The sequence below is a fragment of the Embiotoca jacksoni genome, unplaced genomic scaffold (genome assembly GCF_022577435.1).
Source record: "Embiotoca jacksoni isolate LCO1_2020_lvr unplaced genomic scaffold, fEmbJac1.0.p SCAF_13, whole genome shotgun sequence".
Taxonomy (NCBI): Eukaryota; Metazoa; Chordata; class Actinopteri; family Embiotocidae; genus Embiotoca; species Embiotoca jacksoni.
In genome coordinates this window covers 6,692,351-6,718,426 of record NW_027185263.1, presented here as the reverse complement: position 1 = coordinate 6,718,426, position 26,076 = coordinate 6,692,351, and the positions used below count along the sequence as shown (strand labels likewise).

The following is a 26,076-nucleotide window of genomic DNA, read 5'->3' as shown; positions in this document are numbered from 1 at the left end:
GTATCCATTTGGGGCTTTTTGAACTGCTGACAATGAACTGCTGTTCATTGCATCGGTACTACAAACCTTATAATGTCATATATAATAAGTGAAACAGTGGATTAAAGCAGAAAGAGCCCTACTTTTGATATTTTAAGTATATTTATCTAATAATCCATTTGTTTCTTCACTTAAGAGGAATTTTGAGCTGGACCTTTACTTGTAATGGAGTGTTTTTACATTGTGTCACTGGTATTTTACTTGAGCAAAGAAGTTGAGTGCTTCTTCCTCCACCGCTCCTCTTTGGCAAAGTGTAGGACTGGTGACCTCAGCAGCGTGCGTGTTACTGCTCCAAAAACATCTCCATCACCCAAGCACTGCCTGTTCCATTCTACTGTCGTTAGGGGAGACCAAAGAGGACTCATGTTGTCATGGCAGCAAAGAAAACCTCCCTCCATGGCAACACTGACAGAGAGCGAGGGAGGAGGAAAAAGTGCACAATCGAAGGTGTGCAAATATTTAAGTGTGTGTGAGTAAATGAGAGGTGTTGCACTGGCCTGGGAAGGTCTTTTTAAGAGGGGAGACAAGAGAATCAGATATTGGACACCAAAAGAGGCTGTGAAGTCTGTCTGGATGAGAGTAGATTCCACCAAAGTTGTTTTGAGAGCTTTGCTGCCAAGGTTAAGTAGAAAACTGTGCCTCTACTGTGTTTCCAAAAGTCATGAGATGAGCTTCTTGGAAATGCCAACATTGATGGACAAGCAAGTCAAGAATGTTGATAAAATATCAGTTTGGTCGGCTGAGTTCAGCCGCGCGGCTCCACGGGTCCGGTATTGATTTTAAATACAGCCATGTGCAGGGTTGGATGTCCTTGGGCCTTTTAAAGCTATATTTGAAATCAGGCAGGTTAAACAGGGCTAAAAGTGGACAGTGTGAGTAAAATCCTAACTCTTAGTATGACATCCTTTTGTTAAATCACACTGTCTGTATGTATACTGATACTGAGAAGCTTTCTGAACATGAGATAACCAGATACGAATGTCTGTTTTGTTCATAATGAATTAAACACCTGACTCTTCGTCATATTGATGCAGAGGAGGGAAGTCTTCTTTGCTTAGCCGATATTAATTTTGGGTCTGGTAATAAACACCTGGATATGAGCGTTGTTATTTTTGGATGACATACCATTTAGACAAAAGACCTACATATGCTTCCATAAGTGCCTGAGTACAGCCTCACAGAGCTGCTGACATGACGTAAGATTCCTATCCTTACTTTTAAGGGTTTTATGGCACACTGCACAGGTGTTTTGGAGATTTGTGGATGTGTGGCACTTGCAGTACAGAGAGTTCATTGGGAGATTGTTGCTCATCAGAAGTGGCTGAAATCTTGCGGCAGATTTTACGGCCATCTCTGGCTTGCCACACCACATCAGCTTTTGTCAGGCAGAAACGCATTTGAGTCTGTGTGATTTTGTGCCATGTCGGTTAGTTTTAGGTGCCTAGCTGAACTGCTTGCTTTGCTTGACTGACAGAGCTGATTCTGCAGCCACACACACACACACACACACACACACACACACACACACACACACACGCGCACACACGCACGCACGCACGCACGCACGCACGCAGAGTACAGAGCGGTGAACACTGTGCAGTGCAGAGCAAACATTTCTGGATGAAAAGCTTGCACATCTCGTCTCTCTTCAAAGCTTTGCAGATTGTGTTGATGGATGAAGAGAGCTCGGAGTATAAAACGCTCTCTAATCTGCCCTCCCTCACCGCCTTGTTTCTGGTTATAACCGTCCGTCCTGCTTCTTTCTGCTTGCAGGACACATTTTTTATTTAAACAGCTTTTATTTTGAACAGTTTGTTATGCAGCTTCATTCATAAATGACATATCACATTTCAGAAACTTTGCCGCAGCCTCACAGTGGTGACACATGCGGTGCTCTTGTGAACACAGTTACCTCTCTGCAAGGAAAGCAAAATAACAGGATTACGTAGGGAAAATAGGGACTGGTTGATTTTTTTTTTTTTTATTCTTACTTCTTAAGCATAAGAAATGTTATAGTTTGGTGGGATTTGGTCTAAACAGCATGTGGTGAAGATTTCATCCTTCCATCCTGCTCTCTCCTCATCTTTATCGTCACTTCCATCCCTCCTGCATCCCTCTGTTTCCCAATGATTCCTCCCTTTAGACCAGGTTCATGTGTCATCGCTTCCCATGTCCCTCGTCCCTCCCTCCCACTCTTGTTCTCTGTCTTTCTGATTACTCCCAACAGACCTGAGCTGCAGTGTATTCCCTGCAGTTGTTTTGCTCCATAAAGGAGACAAGGAGGGCACGTTTCCCACCTCATTAGCTGGCTAAATTAAAGACGGACTACAGGCTCCTGAATTTTACGGCATATAGAGCTAGTTGGACCTGGAGAGGTTTCTGCTAGAGGGAAGAAGAAGAAGAGAGGCTAAGAGGTGTAACAGATGAAGAGTGGTACGCTAGGGCAAGACAAGTGCACAGAAGGACTAATATTATCGTATGATTTTGGCTCATCACGAGTATATTAATATATTTAAGTTTATACCAAAACAATTCGATGGAAATGGTCAATAGTGGGAGTTGTGTTGACATAAATTCTATTTGCAAAAAGCTTAGAGATAATTGAGAGAAACAAAAATATAAATTATTATAACATGTTAGAGGAATTAGTCAGTGATGTAAAATGACAAAAAAAACAAAAACAATGTACACACACACACACACACACACACACACACACACACACACACACACACACACACACACACACACACACACACACACACACAGAAGTTTGTATGGGTATCTTTGTGAGGACATTCATTGACATGATGTATTCCCTAACACCTTACTCTAATGTTTATCATAGCAACTAAGGCCCTCAGGCATTATCATCCGGGTGATCCGATCACAAGGCCAGCTTTAAATAGGTGAGTGCACATCTGGCATTATCAAGTGTCTCGAGTGAACACGTGTGATTGGATCTCGACTCCTCGCTCTATATGCAAATAAATGACACACATCATGTTGCAGGAGAGGAGTTGAAGCAACAGGCATTCAACAATATGAGACAGCTTTGTTCACTGGAGCCTCAGTTTTATGCACCATCTATTAGAAATTTATGATGTCTTTCACTTTTGTTTATGTCTGAACACTACCAGTTCGGAAGGACAACCTGAAACCGTAACACCTACGGCTACGGCTATCACCGGCGCGGCATAATAAGCTAACTGCACATGCTCACGTATCTCCGACGTAGACTTTATCGCCACCTACTGGACTGACACACTTGTCTGAGCATTTGAAGTTGTTTTAGTATTACATTTTGTAAAACGAAGGTCGTGGAGGGGAAAATATCTGTTTGGAAAGTATCTGTCTTAGCATGGAGAAGGAACCATGATGACTAAACACAGATGTAAACTACCAAATGTCCACAGTCAAGAGGGCACATTATGATTAAAAAAAAAAAAAGTATGTATTTATAGCGTTTTTGATTTGCATTCAGCTTAAGACCTTTGCTGCAATAGATCTATTGCTATATAATCATGCTCGGCTGCAGACTTTCTCTAAAAAGCATGGCAGGGAAATCATCTGTGGATTGGAAGAGAAGAGAGGATTTATCTGGCGCAGTAGGGCAGAGATTGAGAGACACAGGTGTAGAGATTGATGATGGGGAGATTTAATTCATGTTGGTTCCTGGCTCGCTCCCTATTCAGAAAACATGGTGCGGTTGGCCGGCTTTCACGCACGCGCACACGCACACACACACACACGCGCACACACACACACACACTGACTGAACGACCGAACGACCGACCACATGACAGTGCCATGACTGCCAAGCCGAAAACGCTCGGCGCCAGCAGGAAGTAGCAGTCCTGTGCAGGTATCGGTGGGAGTCAGCCATCGTCCAAAACAATTATCCCATTATTACCTCCATTTCGCCCTCAAATAGAAGCTTTGCTGCAGTCTGCCGCCTCCACACAGGGCCTTCGCTGTTCGTCAGCTTGGAGGTAATTATTGCCGTGGTTTGAAACCTTGCGCAGCTTCCTGTTCCACACATGGTTCTCCCTTGTTTTGTATGGGTGACTAATAGCATGCTGATTGTAGGGAGTGTTGGTAGCCTTCGTCTGATCTCAGTTAAACACCCACACTGATGCTCACACAGATTAAAGTGGACAACAGGGAGAAGAGCTGATTCATCTTCAGCACTAGTATTATACACTGAATGTTGTGTGCTGTTTAAGAAGTGAGAACATCAGTGGGAGGGAGGCCTGATACTTTTTTTTTATTGATGTAGGTGAAACAATATCTCAACTCCTCTGCTGCACTTGGAGTAGAGCGGGAAAACACAGTTAATAATGTGGTTTTATATGAGCATCAACTCCCATTCTGGTCATCCATGTTTAAAAATCTGCATTAAAAGTTGCTGCATATTTAAGGCTGATTAGTTTTAGTTTTTATTGACTTATTAACCATATTTTGCACAAGTGGTGGTGCTATTTTTATTTTTTTTACCAAAATTTCACACCTGAGAGCATCCAATGCCTATGACTATGCACTCTCTTTGTGCCCAGACACAACACAAACAAAATATAGAATTTTGATCTGACATTTAATGTTGAAAATTTCATCAGAAGAAAACTACGCCAGCAAGAAACTGCATCTTTTTTCGTAAGTTAGACTACAATGGAACAAACTGTCGGTAATGCATTAGGTGAATTTATTTATGAACAGACAGCCTTAGGGTTAGCTATTTATGCTGGAAGCTTCTTTTTTTCACCCATTGGAAATAATTTTTAACAAGTCCTGAGCTGAAGTGAGTGTTGCATTAATATTATCTACATCTCAGCAGCTGAGGTTTTGCCCAAAGGCAGCATGAAAGTAATTGGTGACTTAGGTGCAAGTTAACTTGTTCTGGGATTCAGCCTGGCTACTTCCTTGCCCTCACACTGGCTCCTCATCCTCGTTCACCTTCTCTTCGTCTCTCCTACCATCACACCAAAGCCGCTCTCGCCTTCACAGCTCTCCTCCTTAACTTTCTCTCCCTCTAATCATCTGTCAAGATTGCACCCTTGTTCACCGTTTTGCTTCTTCTTTATTATTTTCTCTCCCTGTCCATCGTATGTTCACACTCTCATCAAACTGTTTGCTAGGAAGCGCTTTACAGCACTTGTAACACTCACACCTCTAACTGTGCCAGCTCCTGTTGGCAGATACTCAGACATCTTATTGTTCAAAACTGGCCTCTGATAAAATGAACTAGCCAGATGTGATCCCGAGATCCCTGAGCCTTGGCGTGCACACACACGTGAAGCACACACACTTTGAGCAGCAGACTGTCTTTGTTAGCTTTTGAATTGGCTGGGGTGTTCAGTTAAGAACTCAGCTGGAGATAATGGTGTTATGGGCTTCACGTGGGCAAGAAAAATCAGTTATCAGTGTAGAACAGACAGAAAGAAGATGTTATTAAGAGGATGAAAATAGAAGCTCTCTACAAATCAAAACCAGCACGATGGCGTCTTACGTATGTCTTCATGCTCCACTGAACCACAAACACGGTCCCGGTTAGGTCAGTCTGCCGTCCCAATGTCCTCAAAGTCAACTCAAGTTGGAGTTATTTGTCACCACAAAAGGGTCCCCCATGTCTCCTGCCATATGAGATGCTGACAAACAGGCTGGAATGACGGACGACTCGACGTCTTCAGGGCCCGAGAGATAGGCAGATGGACCAATAACAACAGAGGCAGACATCGCTGCCGTGTGTGAGCAATATTTGGGATGATTTAGAAGTCCTGATGGCTTCCGTTCTGCTCTACTTCTTGTTTCAGATCCCATATCAAGTAGTACCTTGAAGGACGGCACACTTCAATCACCGTCTCCCTATCAGTATCAGCAGATGTGAATAAATATACATAAATCATCTTTCTTACCTAGTCGATACACAAGGAGCATTTGAATAAAATTCTTACTGCATGTCCTATTTTATCTCAAAGGTCACGCAAAGAGAAAATCCAATTTGTGATTACAGAAAACAAATGAATCTAAGATTGACCACCCTATCTTGTTTTGTTTTTTTACAGGGACGCTGCAGGGGCGGCTGCATGCAAACTGTTCTTACTCTAAATAAACTCAGTTTTCAGGGGTTGCTAAGACAGAAAACAATGTCTGAGACTGATCGATGGCCAACAAGTCTATGCAGTCTGACACCATTAAATCTCTCGGCACACAAATTCTGATGCAGCCTGACTGGTTTAAATGTTCTGTATCAGTCAGTTTTCATCATTTTGGGTTCAAATCCACCGCGGCGTAGGATAGCAATGATAACAATCCATGATGCTTTTATAAATACCTGATTCTCTCTTTATAACGACACAACCTAATCCACTTTTATTTTAGATGTTACTAAATTAAGTTTAAATGTCTTTGGGCTTAATTGGCTGGTTGGAAACTGCCTGTGAACATAATTATTACCCACGTCCTTTGTTTTGATAGCTAGCAGGGTATATCTTAAATGTGTCAGCATATTTCAATGAAATTTGGTGGAAAATTAGGCCATTGCCCGAGGAAAAAGTAATCAGTGTCCGGTGCTGATCTAGTGGTTTTTAAAGGATTTCCTCACGCTGCAAGATAAGGCATAAAACCATAAGTGGCATATGTATTAAGCTTATCATTGTGTGTGTTTTGATGCTGACCTGGATGTAAAAATTAAAGTGAAGGGTGTTTTTAAAATAATACATTTTCTAGGATTTGTCCTTTCCAGTGTTTCAAAACACCACTACCGCCAACAATATGATGTTATCATAATTACCAAGTCATAACATGATATTACAGCATTTTTTTTAAATTTTGCATAATGCCGAGTCTTGTCATAACATACCCTATAATGCAATATGTTGTAATTCATTACCTTCTTTTTTTAACTGCATATTATGTCCCCAAAACGTGAACCCAAATTATGATTTCAGTCTTTCCATTTCACTTCAATCATTGTTATTGCAGCCATATATCATCGATTGGTCCGTGTATTGATACAATATTGCCACGCAAAATATTGTAATGCTATGTTGTGTTGATTTTTTCCTGCACCTGTCTAGGTCTAGCTCGTGTATCATCATCAGTAGTAATAATACAGCTGCTCTTTTACACCAGATTTGAATTGTTATCATTAGCTTTAATGGTGTCCTCTTAAGTGAAATGTAAGAATCAGTCATTTGAGATTATTTCCAAATAAGAAGTGAACATTTTTCAGCCACAGAGTACACGAGGGAGGAGGTCGGGATGGATGGATGCCCTAACAAAAACAGTGGACTCTTATGTACGGACAGTTAACGTTGGTTTCTTGTAACAATGGCCACGATTAGTCAAGTAGCTATTTTGACAAAAACATGATTTTCCCTTAATCTTACCAAGTTGGTTTTGTCCTTGAATTTAACCAAGGCCTTACCATTCTGGTAACAGGTATTTGTTTGGGTTTTGGAAGGCACAGACAAGTTGATGATGATGATGTTGTCCTGCAGATATGTAGCCATCAACTAAGACACTTATCATTCTGCAGGACAGTTACAAACGATGTGAAGTTCGGGGGATATGTTGTTCGCTTTAGTCTCTCAGATGACATGTTGGATTAAAATGTAATCAATTATCATTATGAATCCAAGGCCAATAACACTCATTTCTGCTGCATCCCAACTGCTTTGTGGCAGATGTCCAGGTTCATGTCCTGCCAATTTCAGATCATTCTGCAGCAGCAAAGACTCATAAGATAGAAATGGAGCCATAAAACCCAGAAAAAGCCGAGCTTTGGTGTTTCCATGTTGAAAATGATAAAGTGTGGAAAGAAAGTGAACAGTCATGGTGCTCCCTCAGCCAGAGTCCTTCACTTTGCTGCTGTTGTTCTGACAACCTGAGCCATGGGAGCAATTAGGAGACAGACAGACTGCGGATGACTAATCTGACCCTCTTCTTCCTGCTTCTCTGTTGTTTCCTCTCACTTAACATCTGTCCTCACAACTGGTCCACAGCTTTCTTCCAAGTATGTTACTTATACTGTGTTTTCAGCCCAGGCATGGGTGGTATCACTTTCATTGAGTCAGTGAAGCTACCAGTGTAGAACACAGGAGTTATAATGAGCGGGAAAGTTATTATTTATTATGAGTATCATTCATCTTCTGTTAATCTATAATTATTATCATCCTTTGACTCCCCGTTGTGTATTAAATGGGCTCATACAGTGCATCTGGAAAGTATTCACAGCGCTTCACTATTTCCACATTGTTATGTTACAGCCTTATTTCAAAATTGCTTAAATTATTTTTTTCCCTCAAGATTCTACACACAATACCTCATAATGATATCGTGAAAAAAGTTTTTTTGAAATTTTTGCAAATCTATTGAAAAAAAAAAAAGCACATGTACATAAGTATTCACAGCCTTTGCCATGACACTCAAAATTGAGCTCAGGTGCATCCTGTTTCATCCTTGAGATGTTTCTACAACTTGATTGGAGTCCACCTGTGGTAAATTCAGTTGGTTGGACATGATTTGGAAAGGCACACACCGTCTATATAAGGTCCCACAGTTGACAGTGCATGTCAGAGCACCAACCAAGCCATGAAGTCCAAGGAATTGTCTGTAGACCTCCGAGACAGGATTGTATCGAGGCACAGATCTGGGGAAGGGTACAGAAAAATGTCTGCAGCATTGAAGGTCCCAATGAGCACAGTGGCCTCCATCATCCATAAATGGAAGAAGTTTGGAACCACCAGGACTCTTCCTAGAGTTGTCCACCCGGCCAAACTGAGCGATCGGGGGAGAAGGGCCTTAGTCAGGGAGGTGACCAAGAACCCGATGGTCACTCTGACAGAGCTCCAACGTTGCTCTGTGAAGAGAGGAGAACCTTCCAGAAGGACAACCATCTCTGCAGCACTCCACCAAGCAGGCCTGTTTGGTAGAGTGGCCAGATGGAAGCCACTCCTCAGTAAAAGGCACATGACAGCCCACCTGGAGTTTACTAAAAGGCACCTGAAGGACTGTCAGACCATGAGAAACTAAATTCTCTGGTCTGATGTAACAAAGATTGAACGCTTTGGCCTGACTGCCAAGCGTCATGTCTGGAGGAAACCAGGCACCGCTCATCACCTGGCCAATACCATCCCTAAAGTGAAGCATGGTGGTGGCAGCATCATGCTGTGGGGGTGTTTTTCAGCAGCAGGAATTGGGAGACTAGTCAGGATGGAGGGAAAGATGAATGCAGCAATGTACAGAGACATCCTTGATGAAAACCTTCTCCAGATCACTCTGGACCTCAGACTGGGGCGAAGGGTCATCTTCCAACAGGACAACGACCCGAAGCACACAGCCAAGATAACAAAGGAGTGGATCGGGACAACTCTGTGAGTGTCTTTGAGAGGCCCAGCCAGAGCCCAGACTTGAACCTGATTGAACATCTCTGGAGAGATCTGAAAATGTCTGTGCACCGACGCTCCCCATCCAACCTGATGGAGCTTGAGAGGTCCTGCAAAGAAGAATGGGAGAAACTGCCCAAAAATAGGTGTGCCAAGCTTGTAGCATCATACTCAAAAATAATTGAGGCTGTAGTTGCTGCCGAAGGTGATTCAACAAAGTATTGAGCAAAGGCTGTGAATACTTACGTACGTGTTATATTTTCGTTCTTTATTTTTAATGGGTTTGCAAAAATCTTAAACAAACTTTTTTCACATCATCATTATGGGGTATTGTGTGTAGAATTTTGAAGAAAAAAATTAATTTAATCCATTTTGGAATAAGGCTGTGACGTAACAAAATGTGGAAATAGTGAAGCGCTGTGAATACTTTCCAGATGCACTGTAAGTAAAAAAAAAAAAAGCATGCTTGCTGATACATCCAAAGCACATTGTTTTTACTGTTAAGTGACAAGTGTCCTCACTTTCAACTGACCGTGAAATGGTACAAAATGGTGCAGTACCTTTCCCGCTATGATTAACGCAGCTTAGATCATCATCTATTTTACTCCTAAAGCTCTTCTATTCAAGACAAATCCTCACACTCCCCTCTCCCCACTGAATGTTATCCTGCTCCATCTACTCTTTCTAAGTACAAAAATCCTTTATATCTGTCCCCTCATCTTCTGTTTCTCATATTTCTTCTCTGAACACGTTTGTCTCTGGTGATCAGTCCTGTCGGGGCCAGTGGGTCCGAGTTTGTTATTTCTTAAAATTTTGTATTTGTATTTGGTTTGCTGATCCAACAACTTAAATTAGTTTTTGTTATGTACACACTGTTGGGATTGCTTTGAATATGATCCTCATATAGTGGCAATCGTTGTTCAAGATAGCAATGCTCCAACATTGCTGCCTGACTACACCTCATTTTTCAGACCAACGCGCTCATGGGCCCAAAGATGAGGATAAGATAAAGCAAATCTGTTAGAATTCAAAATCAAATAAAGTTTTACATAGAAGGGTAACATTTCCAAAATAATTGATTACATTTTCTGCATACTGTACGAGAGATAAACTCATTGCACTCACACGCAAACACATGCGTGCACACCCACACACACAGCTGAGTACACGTTGAGCATATGCAGGAACATAAAAAGTACCCCGGAGACTGAGAGCTGGGGAGACATTAGAGTAATGAACCTTGTCTTGTGATGTAAACAGATGTTTAGAGGTGTGCTGTGTGTCAGGAAGCAGGTCCCGTCATTAATAATATCTCCTCTCCTGCAGCATCTTCATCTAGAAAAGTAGGAGCTGATTAGAAAATGTAATCCAGATGTTTAATGTGTCCTCGGGGACTCATTACTGCATCATGATTAGTGTCTGTTTGAGTATGTTTGTGTGTTCATATTATTGAGGAGGCATTTGGATTTGTCGTCATTATTGATTCGTGTTGTGTGTTCCATATATATTCGAGGCTACAGTAGGTTTGAGACTCATATTTTAGCAACAACCGAGTATCATCATGCTCCTGGATTAGAGGTTTTTCAAGGTTGCAGACAGCACATGTGACTTTCATTGTGCTCTTGTTTACGCACTTCCTCTTGTCTCTTTTACCCTCTCTGTCACTTTCTGCTTCTTCTTTTTTTTTTTTTTTCCCCTTGTAGCCCACCTGCTGTTTGATTTGGAGTCTATACCCCAAGAGCACATTCTCCTCCGAGCGCCGTCTCCAACTAATATGACAGTGTGTGCAACGACGAATCCTTTGAAGTTTTGTCTCCATAGAGACCTCGATTAATTGGGAGGAATTAGCATAATTAGCACCCATCTACGGCTGAACGTGCACCGGCTCACTCGGCACTGAGGCTGTGAATTCTGCGTGCGCGAGTTGTTGTTTCATGACACGTCTTACAGCAAGACGGAGGAAGAAAGATGTTTTCTACACACACAGAAAATATCCTTCAGTATTCGAGTATCATCTGAACTTCTCACCTGTAGCCCCCCCCATAATTGTTAAAAATAATTAATTCTGAGAAAAGCCCTGAGCTTCATTAAAGCTCGAACCAACAATACATGATAAGAAAACTGATAATAATCCTAACTTTCCCATAATTCTTTCAGATGGTTTCTCTGTAATTACATACAGAAATGTTTGATTTTTATGAGTGAAATTGACTAATATGGATGTGAATCCTGTGGTTTAAGATAATTAAACACTGACTGTAATCTGCATAAATCAGCTGTTACAGGTGTGATGGTATTTTCACAGGGAATAAGGATTGTAAAAGTCCTGTAGTCTGTATACGGCTTACTGTATTTCCCTTTCAGCACATTGTCAGTGGGATTCAAAGCCCTCACTTTGCTCCCTGCGATTCAGTACAACAGCCAACTTGGACTGGTTTAAAAAGAAAATACAGCCACTCTCACTGTGGTTTTATGGAGGAGAGGCTGCAGAGGACATTCAAGTACAAAATGTTTGTAGCTCGGTCACCTCTGGATGTGCAGAGTCACAGAGAGGGAGATTATGTTTTTTCATATCAGACAGAATTCAGGTTTTAATCACAACAGTTTTTATCTCTTGCCTTTCTGTAAATCTGTGTTAATCCTTGATTTTGGTGATCACAGACTGCTGTCATCAACATATAGAATCAGATGTGGCTTTTCTAAGTTCTTCTCCTTATTGCATCCCAGTGACCTTTATATGAAATGCTGGATCTCTATAATCAATAACAGAAACACAGCATGGGCGCTGCATAGATAAGCACTACATCCATGTTTCAGTCATGGTGTTCTGGAAAAGAGTGAACAATGTTTGTTGACCTCTCCAGATGAATCAGAGCTCTGGGGGAGACGTGCTCTCGTGTGCAGACCTCAGCTGACCTGAAATCAGAGCAAAGATCTTGTGTTTTCTCAGGTTGGCATTTTAACAGTTTGTGTTTCCATCCGAGACGCGATGCATCTCGACAGTGGAGTGTTTGCGCTTTGTTGCCACACTAGTGGAGCTGCGCTTGTCTCAATCGTCCTCAAGAGCCCAAATCCCCTGACACGGTCTCCTTGACATCCCTCTGCCCCGTCTGAGATACTCCGCTCTGAGGTAGCCAGCTCCCCGAACAGCGCCTGCTCTGAATGTTGTGTTTGTTTCACTGACTAAAAACAAAGAGGATTTTCCGCTGAGATTCTACGGGAGGAAAAACAGAAGATTAGCAGTGACTTTTGCAAAAAAAAAAAAAAAGAAGCAATTTGAAAGAAAATCAGTGAAAGCAGTTTGCTCTTTGTAAGTACAGCAAAGCATGGCTCTGAAAACAGCCTAGAAAACATGTTTTTTTCTCTTAAATGTGGCACTATGCTAGTATCTGAAGATAACTTTAAAAACCAATGAGAGAAACTACATTTACCCAAGTACTTCACCGGACCTCAAGTACATGTATCTTTACATTTTATACTATATTATACTGTTTCTTTACTGCATTTCAGAGAGCAATAATGTACTTTTTCCTCCATCACATTCATCTGACAGCTTCAGGTTAACATTTTACATAAACAAAACGTGAGGAGCTTATATAATGCAATGCTGTGACACAAATTAGACCAGCCCTTTTCATTAACCCCCAAAACTTCCCAGATGGTTTCATTAAAAATAAATGTTGTTGCCTAGAGAGGTAGATTATACAGTACAGACTAGAGAAAAATCCCCAAAATTATTAGAATTAAAAATATACAGTATATAAAAGTTAAAAGTAGCTCCATCTGTAGAAGTAAAATGCTGTTCATGCACTAATACATCGGTATTAATATAATCTATTAGTCATGGGTGCCAATTTTCTGCAAGCATAAGTAATTTTACTTTAATATAATTTTAATTACAGCATTTAAGGTTTAAAAACATGTTCTGGAGCCCACATGGCCACTGATGTCTCATCTCAAACTACTGTAGTTCACATCACTGAGCAGCCCTGAAGCAGCGATACAGTAATTCACCTAATTTTTCTGGCATCATTTCCCTCATGCCCCCATCCGCAGCCGACACATTTATATTCCATGTACGGTGACAGAGGTGGTACTAGTGCCGTGTTTTGCTCAAGGACAGATGGGGATCAAACCTGTGACCTTTAAGTTATCAGTTGTGCTTTCCAACCACTTGCCCTAACAGATATCCTATACCCCACTTCATTAATTTCACCCTTACAAAACTGCCTGAAGAGGATAGGAGAATATATAATTTACATTTTTATGTAGTGAGCTGATCCCTGATTTAGTAACACGTGTGTTGTATAGGTGAGGATTTAGTGTGTCGATTAGACACTTCAGCAGGGGCACATTTCCATCTTCACCGTTGAACCTTGAGGCTAGATTAGTTGGGATGTTTCCAGAGGGAATGAATGATGAATATTTTTACTTACTTTTGTATTTTTTATGTTCTGAACTCAGAGGTCTTTTTGATGTCTTCAAATGAGGAAAAATTCTAAATGATGTAAAACAGAAAGAAATTCAACTTTATTGCAAGATGCAAATTGTTTGTCATTTTTTACTTTAATAAACAGTCATTTTTTTCACAGCAGACATTTTGTTATGTAGGAAAAGCACAGGTGTAATAATGAAATAGATGAGAGCTGAATTCCATTTAGTTGCTATTTGAATAGACCAGAGAGCCATTGTTAATGGGCCACTGCCAATGCCTTAAAAGATTAATTAAAAATTATCTATTCAATTATTTCATCAGTAGTTCTGATGCGCTCGACTGCACATTTGTAAACTGTTACTGTTGCTGTGGATTCACAGTCCATCCTGCTACTATTATGGGTATTTAAAGCCAATGGACACAGGTCATGTTCCTTGTATGTCCAAGCTTGGCCATTAAAGCCCAGTCTGATTTTAATCTGCTGCTCTTAAATCAACAATTAAAAGGATACGTCAAGTCTTTCTTTCATTGTTATTTGGCTTTACTGTCTCTTTATGTAGGTTTTGCAATTGCTTGTATCTGTAGTGATAACTCTGTACTCACCAAGGTAATTGCTTACAACTGCGAACATCGTTAAGACCCTAAAGAGAGGTTATTCCGAGACAGACGCTCAGTTCTTCAGGTGACCTGACAAAAGTTTACAGTTTCAGATAATCTAAACTGTATGTGCAAAATTGTGGAAAGTAACAAGAGTCAAATTTGAGCCAGGAATTTGCTCTGGAAACTTTGATGGATATTTACATTGGACATTTAGGCAGTCATTTCTTTTAGTTTCTCCTTTAGCTTAATAGTTCTTTGTTTAGCTAAACTGAGAGTTTTGTTTACAGTGACTGATCATCTGACTCTCGTTTCTTGTCTCTTCTGACTTCTTTTTAGTGATGCAGTTACTTTCCAAGCTGGGTTGGGTTGTTTTTGGGCAAACCTTTGAGAATAAGAGCCAATGTGTGATAGTCGGAATGATCTATTATCGGTGGACTCTCCACACACAGTGTCTATCCTTTCCTTTTGGACGTTGAATCAGATTGACATAAAATACGCCAACTTTTGCGGCAATCTGTCCACTGACCTTTAAGCTTTTCTTGTTTTTTTTTTTTTTTTTTTTTTTTTAGCAGAGGCTTTCTCTCTGCACTAGCTCAACCTGTCACCAAGTTAATTAATTTCATTAATCAACAGATTCCCGAAAGGCATCTGATATTACAGCCAAGATAAAACAAATTTAATATTAGAACTTTACTCATTTTATATTAATAACTCCTTTTAAGGCATGTACAGTACGTGCAGCGCAAAGATTCACTTTTTCATGGAATAATCCCTGACAAAGTGGGCAACTGAGCTTCTTTTGTGCTGCTATTGAGAAGGCGTCAGAGGGGTAATAGGAAGATGAATGAAAAATGGTTATGTATGCTTCCTTTGGTGGTGTATTGATTGATGCATCAACCGATATCCTATTGTGTTTGCTGCCCTCCTACCTGCCTCTCTGTCTGTCTGTCTGTGCCACCTGCTACTGAGAGGTAACGAGGTTCTCCATCTGCCCCTGGATCTCTATCATTCGCTCTCTGTCTGCCTTTTGCTCGCTTCATTTTTTTTTTTTTTTTGTCATCTCTTCCTTTATTTCTCACTTTGTACGCTCTGTCATTCTGTTATCTGTTGTTTTTTTTTTTATCGGAGACATTTTTCTCCCGCATGCCTTTCCTGTCACACGCACACCTTTTCCTTTCTCCCCTGCTTACACACACACACACACACACACACACACACACACACACACACACACACACACACACACTTATATATTCTCCTCTGTTCCTCGAGTGAATGTGAGGAGGTGTCTGCTCCCCATATGGCCTGTCAACCTACAGCAGTGAGAATGTGGGTGGTGTGTTGCATCCTAACAGCACAGCGTTAAAAAATAAATAAATAAATAAATAAAAAATGGAGAGAAATCATATGTCACACAGACTTGTGAAAAAGCATATCCATTTAGAGAACTGACTTTGAACTTGCAATGCACCGTAGAACCTTAAATACACAAAGAGAATTTTGCGGCAAATATCACACAATCAATTATTTTCTACAATCCAGATCCAGTGAGAGTCAGTGTTGGAGAGAGTAACCAGGTGGTATGTGTGTTATAAGGGATGTGGGTAAACAATAGGTGAACTGTGGATGCTTAATCTGCCGTCAGCGATGAGAAAGCTTGGGAGCAGAGGAACAATCCTAATGGATCTTTTATAATCTGGTTTGATTGTTTGTCTTTCTCCATAATATTCAACCGTCTACAACGGCAGCAGCCTGTCCTCTCACTGATAGGACTCTGTGATGCAAGAATAAAAGAGAGCAAAGATCAACATCATCAAAAGGGGGAAGTTTTTAGTCCAATTTAAAATAAATAGATGGATGTTTAAAGTTGAGTGACAGAAAAAAAAATCACCTATTTTAACAATCAATTAAATTATTTCAGGCAACTTTGGGCAAAAAAAACCTACCAAATGTTCATCAGTTCCACCTTCTTAGAAAATGTATTTGAGTGAATTCATTTTGGTTTGATATTAATTAAGTTTATGCAAGTTCAAGGCTAAAATCATTAAATTAAATCACAAAACTCTTTGTTATGTTGCCTTGACATTTGGGGTTTTCTCAACTTTGTGTGTTTTGTGTTTATTTGGCTAAATACTGTTTGTATTTGCGAGGTCTAGTTTCATGTGGGAAAACAGTATGAATCCACAGGAAGGCTGGGATGCTTATAAAATGCACTTTTTCTGATAAAAAAAAAAACAAAAAAACCTTGCTCTGTGTAGGTTTAAATCTATTCAGAATATTTTTATATCAGTGTGAATAGACACACGGCGGTTTTTTTTAATCGGCCCGGGGCGGACTCGTTGAAACGATTAAAGCCCACCGTGCACGGCTAGCTGCCATGCGGTCAATCCAACCTTTACTCGTGGAGCCAGTCCTTTGTTAAGGACACGTTGTTCTTTGTGCAACTCATAACAACATGCTGCGCTTCTACCTGCATCCATGACAAACAAATGTCTGTCTGTTATCTGTGGCGCGCAGCAAACAGTGGTGGTTGTGTTGGTGGTGATAGTAGCGTAGGACGGCACTTACTGGAGCGCTAATGACAAAATGGTCACAGTGACTGCGTTAAACAGAGAATAGGATGAGGCTGATGTGTGTGGGAGAAGCTGCCTCACTGGGAGAAATCATACTGTAGTTTCCACCAAAAAAAACCCCAACATTATTCTGTCTAACTATGCTCTGCTATATTTTGCTCTATTTTATGATGTGCATTTGTTTATGTTTAATGTGACTCTTCAGATTCGGCTGTTACAAAATAAATAGGTGTGAGACCCGTATCATATCACAGAGAAGTATTGCAACAGGCCAGTAAATAAAAGTATGACTCCACTTCATGCATGCGGGGAGTCTTCATCGCTGAGCTGTAGTGTTACTGTGACGACCTCCTAAGGTTTACTGTGGAGTTCAGTCAGATTATGAATAATGGAGAAAGGTCAGGAAAGATTTTTAATAGATTTATACACCACATGGCCTCGGCTGCATCAACAGGGATTTTAGAGCGATCGTTTCTATTACAAAGGGCGGGGCAGGTCCCTTCCTGAACTGTTGCTCCCACCGTTGCAGCTGTGTTTGAATCTGCATTAAAGTGTGACTGAACATTCACACAGGCTGCGCTCCCCATGCCAGGGTTAATCCGCTAACCGGTTTCGTGTATGTGCCGTGTCACGACCTAATTTTAAGACTCATGAAAGAGTGACCATGAGAAGATATTATATAGGAGGCAGTTTAATTCAGCAAATCTTTCCACTGACAATATCAGATGAGAATTCAAGCGTATACATGAGGACAGTTTACATTTCCCCCATTTTAGTGGCACACTGAAGTGTAAATCTCTTCAGTCATTAGCAGCTTAAGTCTTCGTTTCATGTTTCAAAGTGTCTAAAGTCCACATGCATTCACATCTCTTCCTCAGTGACACCAAGAGTTTTACAGTAATCCCTCTTCTTAATAAGCCATTTCATGTGCATCACTATTCAACAATTCAAAAAGGGGGTCAGGCTGGGTCTTAATCAGTCATTGCACGTCTGTTGCCGCTTCACAAGGCGGGTCACCATGACTTTAAATACGTCCTTTTAATGCGTCGCAGTGTGTGATGTGGGAGATGTAATTTACAGAGAGCGTCAGCAGCAACCGGGGCTGAGAGTCGTGTCCCTCGGTTGACACCGAGTAAACAGTCACTTAGCTTGCGTGTCCCTGTCCACCCGTATAACGCTGATGGAGACTGATGATCACAACCGTGTGTAATTGCTCCGACATCTTGCCGTGACAAATGGTATAGGGAGCAGTAAATCTGGAATGGAAACAGGAAATTGGAAATAGTCATCCATTATGGAGGATTCTACTTTTCAGATCGCTCACTGGGACTTGTTAATGGAAACTTTTTGTATTTTGGAGCGTGTGGGGGGGGATACAGCCGTATGCATTCACCACACACTTACCTGCAGCTATCCTTTGCACTTGATTAACAAAATTTTAATTAAATGCTCACTCAGAAGCACCCAATTAGGGTGTCAAGTAGACAGTAGGAGGAAACAAATCCTTTCGTATGTTAATACTTCATTGTCTAGCCTACCAGGGTAATTAATATTTCACACCTCAAAATGTACATTTGCATCAGCGTGCAGAAATAAAAGTATTATTTCCATCATTTTAGATTAGCTCTGCTTTTGGCTGATATTAAGCATTTTTCACACTGCACAATTATTTAATTCCATACTTGTGCACGCAAATGCTGATAACATTTAATCTTTCCTTGTTGTGGAAGCTGACCAGAACATTTTAGTTTGTTGCAGTTTCTTGAGTACTGACCAACGATTGAAAGGTTCAATTTGACTCGAGTACTTTCGGATCAGAACATGCAATTCATTATTCCGTTAATATTCCTCCCTCATATTTACAGCGAGAAATGAAGAGCATTTTTCTTTCTTCTGCTTTTGGCAGTAAACAGTTGGAAACATTCAGAAATTAGATGAAGGGCTAATTGATTTCTCACGCTGATTCGAGTGCAGTGACAATCAGCGCAGGTTTTGAGGAAGGGAGGATCCTGATTGATTCATGTGGCTGTTTAAAAAAACAAACAAAAAAACAGGCCTCTATTACATTTTCACCAACATGCTGACAGCAACAGATGCATGGGACATTTGCTCAGAGCAGTATCATCAGTTATCTTTTTGTATAATTGGAGATGGGCCACAACAACCAAAAATGATTTAGAGTATATGACAATATGAAAAATGTGCAAATCACAGATAAATAATCTAATTGATGCACTGAATAATTGTATTGTTGTCAGATCTTTTCTTTTTTTCTATTAACAATTTGCTTGGACGTATTATTTTGGATGTCAAAATGTTGTGAAATAATTATGCAGTTTGTTGTATGTCCAGGTGATACTGCCAAATTATTGTCCTGTCATGATATTACTGGAAGGACAAATTTGTTGTCTCAGAGCCCTTCATGTAAACACAGCTCCAGTATGTTCTGATGAAATTGCGTAGATTAAGCTCTCAGCACATGACTGGCAGATTATGAGGATTATGAGAAGATTTTTGTGTAAACTGGGACAAGTTTGAGGAAGCTTTAGTGAGCTTTGTTCTTCCACCTGTGCAGGACATTTGTAATTTAATGAGGGGCATGCGTGTATTATAGGTTACAAAAGGCCTTTTCAGGAACACATTTTTACTCGTCACAGTGAGAAAAACAAAAAAATCCATTTAGCTGCTTCAGTTTTAGGCTCCTGGTATTGTTTGAATTGAATATCATTGATGTTATTAGTTAAACCTTTGTTTTTCCTATGACAAGGTGAAATGAAAGGTGTATTAGCAGCAAAGGTCGTAGCTTAGAATATATAGTACATGTACTATATGCAGAGAAATCCTGCATTGTATAGCTACACAAAAATCGGAACAAATACCAATAGAAAACAAGAACACAGCAGAGAAATGATCCGTGTGTGCTGCTTAGTTACCTCACTGACTTGAATCTCCTATATTTATCTTAACCAAGCAGCATCGAGTCGTGGAAAACAAGGTGGCTTTTAACTGTGTCACAACTTGAGTCATTCATCACATAACTCAACAGGAACACCTTGCCTTGAGGAGCCATTGACCTCAGTCAGCAGCATCTTTCTATTTATTATGACTACGCACAAACATACAGACACACACACACACACCAGTGCACACACTCCATCTTTCTCAGTCTAACCCTAACCCTTTCTCACATAAACCGCAGTCTGTGGTTTACGCTGCTCCCTTATTGCTCCCACACACATACAGCATACACACATTGACCATCGTTTGTCCTCCTTCCAGGTGACAATTCTGATCATCCTGGCCTTGGCCTTTCTCGCCTGCATTGTATTCCTGGTGGTTTATAAAGCCTTCACCTACGACCACGCCTGCCCAGATGGATTCATTTACAAGGTAAGACCCGTAAGTGGCCTGAATTTCATTTTACAGCTCAACAACACATTTATCCAGAGCCCACAGACAGTCAGGCGGTTCACAGGGCAGCTGGATTGTAGAGTGTGTCGTGGTCCATAGCCAAGTTTAAAAGTCTTAGCACTGGGTCATTTGTTTGTTATATTTTTTGACACCTTGTGTATATAATGGGTTCAACTTCTGGCTATTCCTTCCAGTGAATCACTGAACCTACAAAATGTCTTCCCCTTTCTTTAAGGTTTTGGGGAATTAAGTGATGAGGGAACACAGTCGGTCACACTGTAACTGGGATAATGTCGTGAGGAGATGAACAGTCTCACGTGTTCTGGGCCTTATCAGTACTTCCAAAGCAATTAAGTTGAAGGAGGTGTAACAGAACCTTTTCTATCTCAAAAAGAAGAGTCAAGCCTTAGTGCTACATCACTTAGCTAATGTTAGTCTGAAAATGTAATCCCAGGGGCACTTCTTCTAGTCCACCATTCATTCTGCAGTACAAGTTAGATATCTAGAGTCATCAGAAGAGGACATAACATCATTAAGGACACAACACAACCTCTTCACACCCACCATCAGGGAGACGTTAAAGGAGTGTGAAATCAAGAACCACAAGACTCAGGAACGCCTTTTATTTACAGGGACTTCTGACCGAACAAGCACCACTGACACAAAACCTCCACTGCAGGCTCCGACTCCCACATACACACTTTTTACTGCAGGAATGACAGTGGAATTCTTGAATCTTGAAATTTGGGAAAGAAGCTTATTTGGTTTCTTTCCGTTTCCCACCGCTGTGTTGAGTTATCTGGCTTTTAGCAGCAACTTCAGAAGTATTTACTGTACAGACATGAACGTCTTATCAATCTTGTCATCTAACTTTCCGCAAGAAAAAGTGTATTTCTCAAAACGTCAAAGTTTCTCTTTAAGGCGTGACAGTCTGTTTTCATAGTTCATTTTTTCAAAAATCTTTAGGAAAACGGGCGATAACTGTAGCGTGGCTCCCACTAACTCTTGCAGATGCCAGTTAATTGACAGGAAGTGAAAGTTACACGCACACTTCAAACAAGGTATCGTGAGTCAAGGAATAAAGACGTCAAATGTACAAATACCGCTAAAGGTGACGTTGCGAGATTGCTCTAGTCACACCAAAAGTGAAAGATTTTCAAGTTAAAAGCAACAAAATCTACCTCTGAAAGTTTGACACTTTATTCTTCTCTCAGTAAAGTAAATGATTAATTGCACATAAGATTTACTATGGTTATTCAGCATGCCGAGGTGTACTTGGGCAAGGCGCTGAATCCTCTTTGCCCTTTACAGTCTCCCTCCCTACTCTCTCTTCTATCTAAATAAAGAATTAAAGGTGAGCAGTCGTCTGAGAAAAGAAAAAAGAAAATAACCCTGCCCTACTTTTACTAATTTCTGAGGTCATGTTACAGGAAGAGGCTAATGAAGCCTATCTGATGGGCAATCATCAAGCAATGATATCAGTGATTTTGTTATGACCAGTGTAATTAAGTGTAATTTTATGCTTTTGTTCATTGACACAGAAGCAAAGAAAGAGACTCAGCTGAGTCCGCTCTCATGTTATTAACTGTGTAGATTATTAAATGAATTAGACTCTCTGCCTATTTTACAATAATTACCACATTATGATTGACTCTCGATCATTATGGCTGACGTCGTAAAAGAAAATGGCTCTCACAGCCGTCCTTATCCAACAATCTGCTGTTCCGAATTGTTCTGTACCACAGTTTAAGGTGTTTTCAGTGTATGGAGGCAGGCTCGCCTCTCCTGATTTCCACTGCACTGTACCTACACCATAAGTTTCACTGTATCTTCTAAGAGGTCACCTTGGAAGTCTGCGTCCCTAGACAAATCTCGTCTTTAAGGTGGAATAAATCTAGTTTCAGGCCCACAACCTCTGCAGGGGCTCTGCAGAGGTATTATTAGCAGTGTCGCATGCACATTCACGAGGTGCAAAAGTGTCGATAAAAAAAAACACACACACGCTTGCTCACATAACAGGGCACATATACTGCACACAAGGTTGTAAATGTATACACACTCAATTTATAAAAATCCAGATTATAAATGTGTCTTTTTTTATGGAGAGGCAAATATGACCTTAACAGTAAACAGAGTTCTTTTTATCAAATATATTCAATGTCCATCATATAAATTCATTGTGAGACATTCCTGGTCATAAGTCATTATGTATAAAAATGTATTACTGCATAAAAATGTTTTGGTTTTTATGTATGGTACCATGTGAGGATCTTCAGTTATATCGAAAATTTGTTCCAATTCATATTATATTGTCCTTTTAATAGGAAACATGCAATATACTGTACATTATAGTTTGGTAAAAAAAAAAAAACAGAACTAGATTTTTGAATAAGTTGGCGTTTCAGGCGTGAAACATTTCCATGAAAGATGAGGAAAATGTTGTGTATATTGCGTTAAGATTTTTTATTTATTTATTTATTTATTTTTTTTATCAAGCTAAACAATTAATCATTTGTATATCAAAATCCCGACTGGACGCAGTTTCCAAATTGCAAAAACATTACTTTGAACAAGTTTCAGCAAGTTGTAGCAAATGATAATTTAAACTGCCAAAATATTCAACTGTAGCTAACTAGCCTTAATTCTATCCAAAAATAAAAATGAAAATCTAAAAAATTTCCTTTTTGGCAGAGAAGCTGTTCTGTAGTATTTTTGATGGATCTTTGAGGACCAAGTCTCTTACACAGAAACGATCTAGATGTGACAGACAGTAAACAAGTTGTTGCATTCTCCTGTTAAACTACATCCTCCAATTCAGGGCAGTCAACAATATCATGGCATTTCAATCATAACAGTGTTGTTGATTAGAAATCAAATTTCAGAAACTGTTTACCAGCAGTTTATTATTGTCAGAACTAGCCAAAATAAATCTTTTGAAGGTCACAGTTATGATTGAATCATTTTTAGTTAGGCTAACGTTAAGTATACAATTAATAACATCTTAATCTGTGATAAACATGCAAGTGTTTTGTAGAAATACATTTAGCTTGAAACCACACCCTTACTACAGACTTGTAATTCGTAGAAAATAATTGCAACCGAAATTGTACATGCAGTATTTGCCGTAGAAATAGCATTTCAATATTTTCCTCAAGTTGTCCAGCCCTAAGACAGTTCACAGTTTTTTTTTTAATTGACCTACAATATCATATGAACCTCACTGTTCGTCCTGCTCCCCCCACAGCACAAGCGGTGTATCCCAGCCTCTCTTGAGGCCTACTACGCTGCCCAAGACGCCAACTCGAGGGGCCGTTTCTACACAGTGATCAGCCACTATAGCATGGCCAAGCAGACCACCTCGCACTCTGTCTCCCCCTGGCTGCCCGGAGGGGCGGGGGGACACGACGCCAAACCCCCGAGTGGTGGCGAGGGCCACTGAGTTAGCGGTTGAAGGATGTAAACACACGCAGATGCAGACATGAGGGAGTACACACTGCACACACACACCCACACACACACACGCACGCACACACACACACACACACGAATATTTAAAAGACAAAAGAGACACATGTTAAAATCTACACATATAACATCACTATAGAGTAAAAACATGCATGTAGACATGAAAACACACAAGCACATGTTACGTCATATTCTGATTCCTTTGTCTGCTCATTGACGTGTTCGCTCTCTTACTGAGGGGCATTTGATCTTTTGGGATTGTCATCGTCTGCTGATACACACATAGGCTACATGTACACGCACACAAACACGCGCACACAGTCTGCTCCCCTGTTATCATGTTTACTCCCTTCCTCTAATTTATTATTCATTGACCGTCATGATATATTTATTTTTTACTGTAATGTATGGATGTTTTGTATGTGATTACCAGGTAACTCTTTGTACAAAGGCACGAGTCAATGCTGAATTTCACGCTTCCTCTTTGTGAGATTCTCTGGGGTTCTTTTTTTTTTTTTTTCTTCTTCAAGTGTGTATACTGTAGTTACTCTATACTCATTCTCTGCCCCTTTTCTTTCTCGCCTTTCGTTTGTCCAGATTACGTAACCTCTGGCACTCCCGTCAAACACTACAAACACTTCATTTTCGGACCCAAAATAAGTTAAGTCTTGTTCCTCTGTGACACATTTTTAAACAAAACATTTCAGCTGGTCTGTCAGAGGCCAACATTCACCTCTTATCCGAGTTGACTGAATGAATTTTTCCATCATGGCTGTTTAGTAGTTCATATACAATAACATTTCCAATGTGCTGTGCCATACATACATTTTAAATCCTGAAATCCCCCAGTGACCCAAGCTGTACATACAGTTGTGCATTCAGGCTAGTTTTGTGTGTATGCATTGTAGTAGCTAAAATTAGGAAGCTTTTCTTTCTTTTTCCTTTTAAAAAAAAAAAAATAGGCCTACAATTCCTTCGTGTGAACTACTCACATATTGCTTCAGCTGCTTGTAGCTTCATTAAACACAATGTTACAGATGGGAAAGGAGATAATGTGCATATCACGGTCTCTTGCCAAAACTCTTGTTTTCCACTGTGTATTGTTAAGTTTATAGATGGGCTTCAACTGCAGCCGAGTTTTCTTCCTGTACTGTTATTTTTTTTAATTATTTTTTTTAACAGTTTGTAATGTTGGATCTGTTGTCAAGAGCGCTTCAATGAGATATTGTGATGTTGTTAGTTGATATGTAGCGATACCTGGTGTAATTTATCAGTGTGCATCCCTGTCCCTCTTCTTGGTTTGACTTCAAAAATAAAACAAGCTGTGACCTGTGCTAAGTGTGCCTGTCAGTCCCTCTTACCGATTTCTCCCTTTAGCACTCACACAGTGTCTAATGTAGGCCCGAGGCAGCGCGATGGGAACGACGGTGGCGGCTTCTTTTCAGCACATTATATCGTCTAGACCTTCAAACCCCCACGCAAATTCATACTACACGAGATACGTGTTCTGCTGTATGTGCGAGGGACTTTCCAGAACTGCAGAGAGCAAATTTGTTGGCTATAATGATGAGCATCTGTGATTGACAGCTACAAAGCACCAGAAAAATACCTGTGTTCTTAACGGCTACGGGATATATTATTCATCTACGGAGTCCTCTGTGAATGGCAGATAAGGCGTTTGTTTCGAGTTACATGAATAGACAGCCTTACTAATTAGAGGCATGTTTTCTAATGAATCTGTCAGCTGTCTGTGCTTTTCACGAGTGAGGAGCGAAGCGATCACTGAATGCAGCAGCTTTCAGAGGCAGAACAAAGAAATCACAAGAAGATGAAAGGGACAAAAATAAACTGTGCATCACTTTAAACAAATAAAAACTCGTATACAGTAAATTCAACGTTAAAAGTTTGCTTTAAATATCAGTAAATTCATTCCTAATTTCCCCCGAATGATGCAGGCGCTACGCATCAATGAGGAAAAGGAGAATCATCCGGCCATGCGGAGCGTCATGGTGTAAGCAGCAATACTAAAGTTACTAACACTAAAAATTGTGATTTTGTTAAAGCCTGACAATCTGTCTCATTAGTCAGCCTACAGACAGAAAATGCATCAGTGTCCATGAGGCAAATCCGAGTCATTTATATCCCCAACACAGAGTACTAGCAATAA

At 40.4% G+C, this 26,076-nt stretch overlaps 1 protein-coding gene across 2 annotated transcripts in view; it reads left to right on the top strand.

The window, feature by feature from the left end:
• nsg2 (neuronal vesicle trafficking associated 2) overlaps window positions 1-25,243 on the top strand; it is a 37,308-nt gene extending 12,065 nt beyond the window's left edge. Inside the window, exons 4-5 of one of the 2 annotated variants that reach the window (XM_069146058.1) lie at window positions 20,313-20,432; window positions 23,689-25,243. In XM_069146058.1, the coding sequence (XP_069002159.1) occupies window positions 20,313-20,432; window positions 23,689-23,883 (315 nt within the window). In that variant the 3' untranslated portion in view covers window positions 23,884-25,243. The remainder of the gene's footprint in view (window positions 1-20,312; window positions 20,433-23,688) is intronic. The other variant, XM_069146059.1, reaches the window with a different exon arrangement.
• The last annotated feature ends 833 nt before the right edge of the window (window positions 25,244-26,076 follow it).